The 13,078-nt window shown below is 42.8% G+C and overlaps 2 protein-coding genes across 2 annotated transcripts; both read left to right on the top strand.

Annotated features, from left to right (window-relative positions):
* Nucleotides 1-1,453: 1,453 nt before the first annotated feature.
* On the top strand, nucleotides 1,454-5,487 carry LOC116335275 (NACHT, LRR and PYD domains-containing protein 1b allele 2-like). Its single transcript, XM_039617387.1, has 10 exons — nucleotides 1,454-1,512; nucleotides 1,706-1,746; nucleotides 1,913-1,981; nucleotides 2,086-2,165; nucleotides 2,831-2,886; nucleotides 3,021-3,235; nucleotides 3,481-3,746; nucleotides 4,204-4,320; nucleotides 4,414-4,555; nucleotides 4,710-5,487. Coding segments are annotated over exons 2-10 (1,290 nt in total). The 5' UTR covers nucleotides 1,454-1,512; nucleotides 1,706-1,745; the 3' UTR covers nucleotides 5,054-5,487.
* Nucleotides 5,488-5,756: 269 nt separating this feature from the next.
* Nucleotides 5,757-11,265, top strand: LOC120441851 (dynein heavy chain 5, axonemal-like). Its single transcript, XM_039617300.1, has 6 exons — nucleotides 5,757-5,807; nucleotides 9,290-9,476; nucleotides 9,687-9,852; nucleotides 10,539-10,658; nucleotides 10,738-10,843; nucleotides 11,107-11,265. The coding sequence occupies exons 1-6, from the start codon at nucleotides 5,757-5,759 to the stop codon at nucleotides 11,263-11,265; spliced, it is 789 nt and encodes a 262-aa protein (XP_039473234.1).
* Nucleotides 11,266-13,078: the final 1,813 nt, after the last annotated feature.

Here is a 13,078-nt window from a genome sequence, read left to right as displayed (position 1 = left end):
CTTTGCATCTTCCATATTTGACACTGAGAGTTTCCAGAACAGCAAACATCAAACACGCCTCCAAACATGTGACGAGTCAGACTGACATCATTTCTACAGAGAACAGTGTGAGCTCTCAGGTCACTTCAATAAGAAGGACAAACAGTGCAGCAGGAATGACTAAACCCACTAACAGTCTGATATCCCCGTGTTCCTGTTGTTCTACAGCATCATCATTAATGCTGCTCCACCACCATCACTGCAGCTGACCAATCAGCTTCTGTCACATCATGTGACGCTCTGCGACTCAGACTGGAGAAATGCTAAATGGCTAACCTGAAGCTAACCTGAGAAACAGTCAAAGTACTGATGATTCCTATAAAGTGTGTGTGTTCAGTATGAGATGAGTTTGGTAGTACTGTGTGTGCACAGGTGGACTCCACAGGAGATCTCCTTTATGAAGAAACTTTGAAAAGTTTGTCCAACAGTGGGAAACATTTCAGAGAATACCTGACAGAATATCTCTGAAGCAGAAACTAAACATAATAATAGAACAAAAGCAAAATAATAATAAAAATCCTGCTCTGAGCCATCGTTTAAACATCACTATCAGACAGTAAAGGCTTCCAAAGACTGCTCACCTCACCTCTCAGACTTAGTTAAAGATGCTCGTGCTGTCCACAGATCAGCTGACCTGGTGGGTCTCTATGATCAGCTTTGTTTCTTGGAGATAAAGGCTGAGCCCTTTAGAGCTTCAGTTCTAGGAGCAACAGGATGTCTGAGGTCTGCAGAAACACAAAAACACAGCAGCTAAAAACAGTTGTTCAAAAAAAACGAGGTGGGAGCTGCTGATTCCTGAGCTTTTATACTGGATGTGCTTCAGTAGTTATTACCATCACTGCTTCTCCATACTTTTTTCATGCCATCATTCTGTTAGAGGTTGATCTTGGTTTCATCTGTCCAAAGAATATTTTTCCAGAACTGTGCTGGCTTTTTTTCTATGTTTTTAGCAAAGAAGACTAAAAAACAAGGCTTGCATCTTCAAGTGAACCCTCCGTATTTACTTTCATGCAGTCTTCTCTTATTGTAGACTTGGATATGGATATGCCCTCCTCCTGGAGACTGTTGTTCAGAAGATGATAAGTGACACTATCATCGCTACTGTTTTTATACTGTTTTTTTCTCTAAATTTTCTCTTGTGTTTGTTTGAAGCTGCTTCCTGTTGGCTTCAGCTGTTTGGAGTTTCCATTTTCTAAACTTCTACATTCTGAACCTTTTTCAGCTCCGAACAGATGATGAAACACTGAATGATTTCAAGCACTTTGTCTAATAAACTTACATCTTTCATTCTTTATACAGATTGTGGGACTGTGGTTTGTCAGAGATCAGCTGTTATTATCTGGCAGCAGCGCTGAAGTCCAACCCCTCCCATCTGAGAGAGCTGGACCTGAGTTACAACAAGCTGCAGGATTCCAGAGTGCAGCAGCTCTGTGGTTTTCTGGAGAGTCCAAATTATAGACTACAGACTCTGAGGTCAGTCACCACGTTTTAGTTGTGCGGAGATTAATATAATGTTGAAGTTGTTCTGATACTGCAGGTCAGACATGAGGTTGATAATATACTGATCCACACTGAGGATTGTCGTGGTAAAGTCTGTTGTCTTCTTCTTTTCCAGCTTGGCTTAGTACACCATTAATCAGTTGTGTTTTAACATTGCTCTCTGCAGGGTCAATAACAAGACAGTTAAATCTTCCAGAGACAAAACCAGTAAGTACTGAGACTGTGTGTCACATTCATCACTATTTCATTAATAAAATATCCTATAAAAGCTAGTTTATGCTTAATTCATTCTGCAGAAATCTATAAATTATGTTTTTTTGAGGATCTGTTTTGTAGTTACTGGTTTTTGTCAAAGTATTTTAAATCGTTTTAGTGATTGAGAAGGCAGCAGCTGAAGAAGATAGTGGGTACTTAAAGAAGCAAGAGAAATCCGTCACAAACAGTTTGTATTTTATCAGAAAACCACTAACAAATGAACATGATGGTAAACAGCACCAGTTAGAGTTCCAGGGAATCCTGAATTATTCGATGTTTGTCTCTCATCAGGTGACTCTGAGGTCAGACTGAATCCAGACTCATTAGACACTCAGCTTGATTTGTCTAAGGATGACACAGAGCTCATTAAGGTAAGAGAAAAGCACGTGGATCTGATTATTGTGTCATGGAACAAAAAAAGAGCACAGAAACTGTGTCAGGTGTGTTACAGCTCAGGGCAGATCAGTCAGGCCAGACATCCAATCAGGTTTAAGATTCAGTGTCATACGCAGTATTGGGCAAGTCACTTTGAAAAAGTAATTAGTTATCGTTACTAGTTACTTCTTCAGAAAAATAATTGAGTTAGTAACTGAGTTAAAATATAATAAAAGTAACTAATTACTAGGAAAAGTAACTATTGCGTTACTTTAAAAAAATGTTTAACCCTCCAGGGTCCAGGGTGTAATTGGCCGTTTTTGACTACTTTTGATTTTACCTCTGCATTTCACCTTTAAAAACTGTTTATCTCGCCTTGTTTTCAGCACAACCTCACGTCTGAATTTACAGTTATCTTTTCATTTTGACATACTGTATTAACACAATTGATCTAAAATCAGACAAAAACATAAAATCAGAGTAGAAAAAAGTTGTATGTTTTACTGTAACAACCACAAACATGTATAACAAATCATTTTCATAACTTGAAAAAAAAATGTATGTACTTATAACTGCTGATGTGTACTCTGTGTGGTTTCTTCACTGCTTACTTGTTTGTTGGTGCTTTAAACAGCTGATGTTGTTCCTCTCTGATTTCCAGCCTCCATCAAGCTTCACACCTGAAGTACAAACTGAATCCACACAAATCTCCTACAGGTGCTTCTAGTTTCACATTTGACTGATAACATGTATGTAATGATGTGAAATGACACGTGTGATACAGCTGGAGGTCATCAGACCTCAGGTCATACAGGCTGGTTGGAGTGCTTTAGCCCTTCTGTGTCCTACAGGTTCAGGTGTCCTGGTCCAGGTGTTTTCCAGTGTACTCTGACCAGACTGGTGTTTGTTATGGCTCAGGAGGCGGAGCTGCTGTACCGGACTGTCCAATGGGATGAGAGCCTCCTTCAGCCAGCTGGAAAAACAGCTGCAGGGCCGCTGTTCAACATCACATGCTCTGAGGATGCTGTCCGTCAGCTCCACCTGCCACACTGTGAAACAAAGGAGGGTGAGCTCCATCATCACTGATGCTCTGAAAACATCTGTGTTACTGTGTGATGCTCAGTTAAGATGAATTGTGTTCAGTATCATCAGTTAATATGAACTGTTTAGTGTCATACAAATAACGATAATGGAGTTTATTTAGAACAAAACTGGACAGGAGTGAACTTGTAGTTTGCAGGAAATGTAATTCTCAGATATGGTGAAAAGTAAAACTGATCTCTCAGAATCAAAAGCTCTTTGCTCTGACAGCGCTGCATGTTGACGGCCTGCTGTCTGTTGCCCACATCTCTGATGATGGGATGACCATCTTGGAGCCGCTGGAGATCACTGCCACCCATGTGGTTGTGAAGGTCCCTCACCTCTCTGCCTTTGGCCTCATCTGGGATGTCTTTAAGCGGTTCCTGAACATGGAGGAACCCGTAAATGGCCAAGTTCTGCTGTTCTTCCAACCTCTGGAGACAGGGCCTCGAAGAATCAATGTGTTTCTGCTGCAGGAAAATATCCCTTTGTCAGAGGTGAACAGTTTCATCATCTTCACTCTGTGGTTCTCTCCACAGAGTCCAAATGATTTCTCAGCAGTTTTCTGATGATTAACTAAAGTTATGTACAGGTTTACTGGTCACTCCTCCCTGATTACCTGACCACAGGGTCAGGCTCCAGTTAACTTTTCTGTACTCATATTCACCTTCAGATCTGCTGACCAATCACTGCTCTTCAGTATTCACTCCCAGTAATGACCCCGAGCTGTGGACATTTGATGTTTGTGACCCATAATGTCAGATCTGACACTTCACTGATAAAAATAAAACCCTGGAGCTTTTTTTCTCTGTGGAAAGCTGTGTTATCTCCAGAGTTGTTTATCTTTGATTCATACAGACACATGATGTTCTACACCTGATGTGTTTAAATGAGCCCTACAGGAGAATAGAGTTATTAATGTTAACAGCATAATAAACTGTCCTGTGACTGAAGGTGTCTGCCCAACAAGGACATGGTGCTGAATACATCGAGACCCCTGCTGACTGTCTTTTCAGCTTCGGTCACAGGTACAGTGTCCACTGTGACCCTGAGAGCAGGATACAGCCAGAGGTGAGTCAGCAGTTACAAACTAAATGCTGACATGAATCAAACAGCTGGATAACCCACTGGTCATGAAAACGGCACCTTTCTGTTGGTTTTTAGCAAACACAATTTCGCTTAAAGTTTGGCCCAAATTACCATCCAACATTTCAAGTTTTCCTGACTACAAATCCAGAGATTGTGACTCTGATGGTCAAAGACCAAGAGGGGACAGAAACCTGGAAATCATCTGTTTACCTGCCAGGTAAGGTTCCTGCCAGATGCCAGAGCAGAAACTACCCTGCAAACATCTGCTACAAGGTTATTTTATAAAAGTTAACTGAAATCATACTTAAGTCTCTTTTCTTCTGCAGGTCAGCGTCCTGTTACATGTCTGTTATCTATCTTTGTTCCTTCAGCACCAAGAACAGAAACCTTAATGAGGAGTGTCCCAGCTGAGGCCCGAGTCCCAGCAGCTGAGAGGCTGCTCACAGTTCGCTCACAGTTTATTGAAAGAGTGTCTGAATCTGTTTTAAAGAAACTTCTGGATAAACTCCTGCAGCAGCGTGTTATCAATGATCAAGAGATGGAATCAGTCAGATCACAGCAGAGCAGAGCAGATAAAGCACGAGACGTGATCGACACGGTGCGACGAAAAGGAAGTGAAGCCAGCTCACTGCTGATCGCTGCTCTCTGTGAGGAGGATCGATGCCTTTCCACAGAGCTGAACCTGAATGAAGACAGACTTCTAAAGAATCTGTGATGATGAATCTCAAAGACCACTGACAGTATCATTATTGTGATTTTCATGTGAGATATGTTTTTAAACTGCACTTTAGTTCTGAAAGTGTCTCTCGTTAAAACCTGGACTCTGATTAGATGCTGAGCAGGACATTGGATGGACTGAAGCAGAGTCTGGGACCTCAGTAATTATTAGTGCACAAACCAGCAAATATGTGAAGCTCCATTAATGCTGAACCACATCTACAGGTTGAAGAGCAACGCCTCAGGTTATCTGGGACCAGCGTCAGTTTCCACCAATATAACTGAAGCTGTTTTTACCTGTAATGCTGGAAATAACCTATTGAATCACATGATCAGTGTTTACTGAGGTTTAAACTCTCCTCTGTGCTTCTGCTTTGAGCAGCACGTTGTGCTTCTGCCTGTTTACATAAAGTTTTGCTGCTTGCTTTCTTATTCTGGGGTTTGAATTCATGCTTTAAAACAGTCCTGTTTGTCTGATTTACTTGATTTACGTCTCATATCTGAATCGTGTTGTCGTGGGTCTGCATGTGTTACAGTGTTAATGGAGATGACCCAGCGACTTAAAGTGAGCTGTTTAATGAATAAAGGCTGGTGATCCATGATGATGCAAAAAGGCAAATAAAGAAACCTCTTACTACAAAACCTCACTGACTCGAAACACAATAAGCTTAAGAAAAAGAAGAACTTGTCATGTTTCCGCTATGTGGCAGGCAGGTTTAGGACCCAAATGCAGGACGCAGAACACAAGAGAGGTAAACTGAGAGAGGCAGCTTTTATTACTGTTGAAAATCCAAACGCAATGAATAAGGACATATAACCAAAACTGGAAACTAGAAACTAAGGCCAGAAAACACAGGAAATCAGGAAGCTACAAAACTCAGAACAAACTCTGAAATAACTGGGGAGACAAAGAGCTCAGAGAAACACACACAGCACAAAGAAGTGGTATGACGCGACTGAGAGCAAGGAAAACACAGAGCTAAAATACACTAAGGGATAACGAGGGAATGGGACACAGGAGGAGAGCACACCTGTGAGCACAACAAGACCAGGGGAAGCAAAACTAGACACACTGGCTGTATCCCAATTCAGGGTCTGCAGCCTTAAAGTACACAACCTCAACGGTCCTCAAGGGCCGCGTACTCAAAGACCGCTAAGGCCGGAAGTGCGAGGCTTGTAGGCTTGTGAAATGGGACGGTCTAGCCTCCGTCTCGCTGCCCGGGTTGCCTAGCAACCATGATACTAACAGCTGGAAACGTTTCAAACAGCATTGTTTGACAGAAATGAAGAACATAATTTGTTCATTTGTTTCCATGTGAGCTCTTTGTGATTTATTAAGTATCTGAGGCTGAGACCACAGGACTGTAAAACATGATTGTTGGGCTTCATATCTGTACTGAACAGTCATTTTAACATTAGTTAGTAAATAACAATTAGCTAATGTTGTTCATGAGACTAAAGTCATCTCACTGTGGTAATGTTAATATAATATGGACAATATTATAGTTATTATATTAATCATTATTAGTTATTACAGCAGTGAACTTGAACTCTGTGTCAAATACTGAGCTTCAGTAAAGATTCAAGTTGCAGTTATTTATATGTCCTATCATCTTAAATCTTCATTCAAAGACAATTCAATTCATTTCAATTTTATTTATATAGCGCCAAATCACAACAAAAGTCGCCTCAAGGCGCTTCATAGGTACAGAGAAAAACCCAACAATCATATGACCCCTATGAGTAGTGATGGTAAATTCGATTTTTCTCACTGAATCGAGTTTTAATGAGTCACTCACCAAAGTGAATTGTTTTTTTTGAGTCATTTGAGTCTCTGAGCCAGTTGACCAGAGAGTACAAAAAATTTACATTTTTACTCAAACTTAATTTGTTTCTCTTTTCATGTATATCCTACTGCTAAGAAGAGTGATTGTAAAAGAAAACAACTATTTTATAGAACAAAAAAGAGCAAAAAAAAATTCTAAAGGGAACATTTATTTTATTTTATTTTATTGTAATTTTATTTTATTAGTATTTTCCTTAAACGTGTCAAATATATATTTTCTCATCTAAATGTCCACTGAGCTGTGAGCCAGGGGGCGGTAATGCGCCTTAACATTGGTTGCCAACCAAGAAGAAGAAGAAGCTGTGAGCCAGGAGGGAGGGGCAGTGTTGCCAACTTAGCGACTTTGTCGCTATATTTAGCGAGTTTTCAGACCCCCTAGCGACTTTTTTTCTTTAAAAAGTCGCTAAAAAAAGACGTGAAAGCGCGTATCGCTTTTACTCTCAACAAGCAGCGGGTGCTGTAACACAGTCAGTTCTTCTTTTACTCTTATGCTGTTTTGTGGATCACAAGGTTTAAAACTACTTATAAACACACACACACAAAGTAACTCCGCCAGAGTGCCTATTTCGGGTCACTTTTGCCGGTCCAAGCCCGGGTAAAGGAGCAGGGTTGGAATTGTGACATTAAAAAAAACAATAATTGCTAAAAGAAATTTAATTTGTAGTTCTAAATAAACTCTAAATGCATTTAGGACATTTTTTACTCACTTTATGTCTCTTCCACGATGTTATTTCTCTCTCCAACAACATAGGTTACAATTATATTAGCATGACAAATTATGCAAATTAGGTGATGACGTCATTTAGCGACTTCTAGCGACTTTTAGGACAACCAATAGCGATTTTCCTTACTGAGGAGTTGGCAACACTGGGGAGGGGGTGAGTGAGTCCTGGCGCTATGATTCAGAGCAGGAAAGGAGGGGGTGAGTAGCTCAAATGTGCTGTTAGCATGTTAGCAGAGCGACGCTACTGTGAACTGAGGAGCTATTGTCTTGATGTGAGCTTCTACTCAGGGTTTTTTCTTCCTGTTCAGAGCAGAAATGTTTCTGTTAAGATACTGGATGTTGTGTTTTTCTCCACAATTGTAATTATAAGCTAGATATATTTCTACTAATTAAATTAGTTTGCTAACAGCAACAGGGATGAGTCAGTGAGTCAGTTGGGCTTGTGAATCATGATTCACGAGTCAGTAAAGTGATTCTTGAGTATTGAACGATTCGTTCATGATTCGCACATCACTACCTATGAGCAAGCACTTTGGCGACAGTGGGAAGGAAAAACTCCCTTTTAACAGGAAGAAACCTCCGGCAGAACCAGGCTTAGGGAGGGGCGGGGCCATCTGCTGTGATTGGTTGGGGTGAGAGAAGGAAAACAGGATAAAGACATGCTGTGGAAGAGAGACAGAGATTAATAACAGATATGATTCGATGCAGAGAGGTCTATTAACACATAGTGAGTGAGAAAGGTGACTGGAAAGGAAAAACTCAATGCATCATGGGAATCCCCGGCAGCCTACGTCTATTGCAGCATAACTAAGGGAGGATTCAGGGTCACCTGGTCCAGCCCTAACTATATGCTTTAGCAAAAAGGAAAGTTTGAAGCCTAATCTTGAAAGTAGAGATAGTGTCTGTCTCCTGAATCCAAACTGGAAGCTGGTTCCACAGAAGAGGGGCCTGAAAACTGAAGGCTCTGCCTCCCATTCTACTTTTAAATACTCTAGGAACAACAAGTAGGCCTGCAGTGTGAGAGCGAAGTGCTCTAATAGGGTGATATGGTACTACAAGGTCATTAAGATAAGATGGGGCCTGATTATTTAAGACCTTGTATGTGAGGAGCAGGATTTTGAATTCTGGATTTAACAGGAAGCCAATGAAGGGAAGCCAAAACAGGAGAAATCTGCTCTCTCTTTCTAGTCCCTGTCAGGACTCTTGCTGCAGCATTTTGGATTAGCTGAAGGCTTTTCAGGGAGTTTTTAGGACATCCTGATAATAATGAATTGCAGTAGTCCAGCCTGGAAGTAATAAATGCATGAACTAGTTTTTCAGCATCACTCTGAGACAGGATATTTCTAATTTTAGAGATGTTGCACAAATGGAAGAAAGCAGTCTTACATATTTGTTTAATATGTGCGTTGAAGGACATGTCCTGGTCAAAAATGACTCCAAGGTTCCTCACAGTGTTACTGGAGGCCACACCTTGGGCTTATCTGTACCTGCTGATTTCTCTTTGTGGGGTTTGACTGTAGAGCAGCTGTTACATAATGAGCCATGAAAAGTCTTATTTGTGTGCAGTGCTCCTCCTGATGCTTTTGGCTGTGAATAAGGTAAAAAGTGAAACAGGAAACACATTAACCTTTGTTGTTATTGCTGACCTTTGACCCTGTGCCCAGTTGTGGGGCTCTGTGCAGGACGGCGCCTCGTGTCCACACGTCCGGTCCTTCCTGTCCTCGGTGGATCAGTTTGTCAGTAATCTGAGCTCAGCCCGACTGAACATGGAGAGAAAGTTCCAGCTGCAGCACGTGGAGCTTCCTGACGCCATCAGCCAGCTGAGCAGCCCTGCAGACTACAGAGCAGCAGGTATGAAGCTCCAGCTGTTCACATCTCACACAAACAATAAGACTGTTGGAAATACAGGAAACATCGTTTAAAGGTTTAAAATCAACTCTCAGGTAAATCAAAGCAGTTTATCTGTGGAAGCTGAAGGAAGCATCTGACCTGAGATGATGGCTTCTTTGAAATAATGAGTCCGTGTTCACGTTCAGAGGAACTCGTGTGTTTTGCTCTCAGCCAATAACAGTGAGCTGGTGGGGCGTCTGGAGGAGGTGTTGACCCTGTGGACCAATCAAATCGAGCAGGTGCTGACGGAGAGCGAGCAGATGAGGAAAGAGGCCGACGATGTCGGGCCGTCGGCCGAGCTGGAGCTCTGGAAGAGGCGCACGGTGACCTTCAACAGGTAGACGCGTCCTCTCAGCTGGATCTCCTGTAGCGTCAGATTTACAGGTTTCACTTTAAACTCAGTTTATCAAACATGATGTGACGTCTGTGGACAGAAGCTCCTCACACCTGGAACAGTTTAGTCTCCACTCTGAGACTTCAGGACAAAACCACTTTTACACAATATAACTTTCTGTTATTTCTCTTTCTGCTCTTTAAAGTAGAAATGTTCAGAAATATTCATGTGTTGATTTTTTTTAATTTTGCTTATTTTTATAATAGTTTTTAACCCTTTCATGCATGAATTATGACGACATCAATCAGGATTCTTTCTTTAGTATTTTTATTCATCTTTAGGGATAAAAAAAAGATTTTTGAACTTCATTTTTTTAAACATGTATTTTTCCATCTTGGTTTGAAGAAATGTTTTGTGCACTTACACTGGCTGACCAGTAGGTGGCAGGTATGGAGCCACACATCAGAGTCCAAAGTAGAGGTTTATGTGCAAGTACGACATCAACACTGACACGAATACAAGCAAACAGCCTTTGAATAGCTGTAACTGTAACTGCAACTGTAGTGACCACTGTGTGTGAAAGGATTCATAATAACTGTTGATTTGATCACATTTCATAAAGTCCGTGTTTCTGATCTTTGTGGTTGTGTGTGCGTGTGTGTGTGTGTGTGTGTGTGTGTGTGTGTCAGGCCGGTGCTGCTGCAGAGAATCTCTGACTGCTGTAATCTGAATGCGGCGTATCAGCGAAGCTTCCACAGCGTCAGAGACAAACTGAGAGAAAACCCTGAGAACAGACAGTTTGACTTCAGGTGATCAGTAACTGACTCTGAGTCAGAGCGTGTCAGCAGCGTCACGCTAACCTTTACACACGTGTGTGCGTGTTTTCAGTGAGAACTACATCTTCGGGAAGTTTGACTCTTTCTGCCGCCGTCTGGAGAAGATGGCCGACATGGCGTCCACGCTGGAGAGCCTGGCTGCTCTGCAGAGCATGAAGGTGGATGATTGTCAGATTAGAAACAAGTGACTCCATCAAATATTCATCAGTGCACAATAATAATTATAATAAGACATTTATAATATAAAAATGGTCGAATTAAAGTAAATGCAAAGCTACAGTGATGAATGGATATTTGTAATGATTTTGTATAAATGTATTTCCTCCTTTTATTAATTATTAATTCTGTCAAAAGTCTATTTTCCAGTTCTTCCATTTCAGTGTGACAGAAATGAGACAAACTGAGCTCAGGTGTGTTTCAGGTGGAGGGCATGGAGAAGATCTGTGTTCGCTACCAGACCATCGTCTCCACAACTGAATCCAAGACCTGTGACATCCTGGATCACCGCAAACTGGAGGTGATTTCAAATCTATATTCTTTAAACACATTAATCACTTTTATTATATATGGGAAAAAATAACAGAAACAGACAAAAATGATAAAGTGAAAACACAACTCCAAAAAACTCCTGTTCCCTACCGTGGCTCTGCTCCGTGAAAAAACACTCTGCTCCCGAACCCTGGTGACACAAAAACACAGTTCAGAGGTCATCCCAGTGAGCGAGGTATCTTCACAATAATTATTATTTCACTAGCAGGGACCATATCCTTGGTAACGATGGGCGATGAGGAATGAGGAAGTGTGAATAGTGCTGCGGTTTGGGGAAGGCCTTGAAGGGGACTGGCGACGGCTCTCGGGCCGGGCAGATCCCCCAAAGACTGTATCCCCTACAGGAGCGAAGACCGGGCATTACGAAGGTTTTGGAGATTGTCGTGAGTGTATAACAGGTAGGCTTGTGATGACCATCGACCCAGGAGCTTGATTAAGTGGTCGGGGATTCCTTTGCGGGAGGCAGAAGTCGCGGCATAGGTGAGGAAGGGATGGCCAGAGAAGAGATTTGGAGGAATCCCGGAAGACGAGAACACTTGGCGAAAGTGTGAGAGGAACCATGTCCTGGTTGGGGCGTGGCCAGATTCGGTGATGAACAGAGGATCTGAAGGTAAGGTGTGCTGAGATTTTCTGAGGTCGAGGTGATGGGTTAGTGATATAATAGGCATCCCTCCACTTGACTCCAAACAGGTGCCAGAAGTCGGGGTGAATCGGCAAGACTTTAAAGGCACTTGTGATGTCGGCTTTAGATAGCCATGCGCCTTAATGAGAGAAATGGCATGTTTCACTGTTGAGTATTTGAGAGAGTAGTCGTCGCTGGGAATGAGGCTATTTATGCTTGGAGTCTGACTGCAGTGGGGAGCAGAAAGATCGATGATGATGCGCTTTTTGCCTGAATATTTCCTGGTGGCGATGCCCAGAGGGTTGATGCAAAAGAGGGAGAAGGGAGGTTCGGGGAAGGGTCCGATCATGAAACCCTTCCTGACTTCCTTGGCGAGCAGGCTGTCGACGGTTTCTGGGTCTTTGAATGCTGACTGCAGGTTTTTGCAAGTGCAAGAAACCGATGGCTGGGTGACGATCCCTGGGTGGAAGCCTTCCGAGAAACCTTTTACAAAGAAGTTGACGAAGTCTGTGTTAGGGTTGATTTTTTTAAGGCGCCTTCTAGTGCCGGAATGTGGATGGGTGTGTAGGCTGACAAAGCTAGTCATGGCTTGGTGGGGTTGTGGGGGCATGCGGGGCGGGAATGACCGCCGCCGCAAAGGGGAGCAGCAGTGAAGATAGCGGCATTGAGGCAAGAAACAGCCGGAGTCGTTGAAGTTATTGTAAATGGTACGGCCTCCGAGGTGCATGATAGGCCTGCCCCGCCTGTCTGAACCGTGAGGCGAAGGCATGCTGGGGGTGGAGATTGTGGGTTTAGGAGGCTCTGGTACGGGAGCTGGGTTCAAGTGGGAGAGAACAGAAGGACGGCGCAAGAGCTGTGGATCGTTTTGGGCTGGGACTATGCAGGCGGAAGCGGGATGTGAAGGGGCGCCGCACGACTTGCAGGAGAGAAAAGAATGGTTGGCGAAGACGCGGCAGTAGATTTCCTGATTGAGACTGCCCCAGAACGTGTCTTGGTTAAACTGCTGAAGGCGAGCAGCTGCCTGAGAAGCAAACTGGATGTGGTACTGATAGAATCCGGTGCCGCCAAATCGTAATGCAAGGTCGAGAATAATGGTCAGACAGGAGTCGAACTCTGGTCTTCAGGAGGGAAAAGCGGTGCAGAGGACGGGTAGGATTGTGCCAGCTAACAATGCTAGTACAGGCATGGTGGCAAGAGACAAAACAACGTTCTGTTTTTTCTG

This window comes from Oreochromis aureus, linkage group 9 (assembly GCF_013358895.1).
Source record: "Oreochromis aureus strain Israel breed Guangdong linkage group 9, ZZ_aureus, whole genome shotgun sequence".
Taxonomy (NCBI): Eukaryota; Metazoa; Chordata; class Actinopteri; order Cichliformes; family Cichlidae; genus Oreochromis; species Oreochromis aureus.
This window is presented reverse-complemented; position numbering and strand designations above follow the sequence as displayed.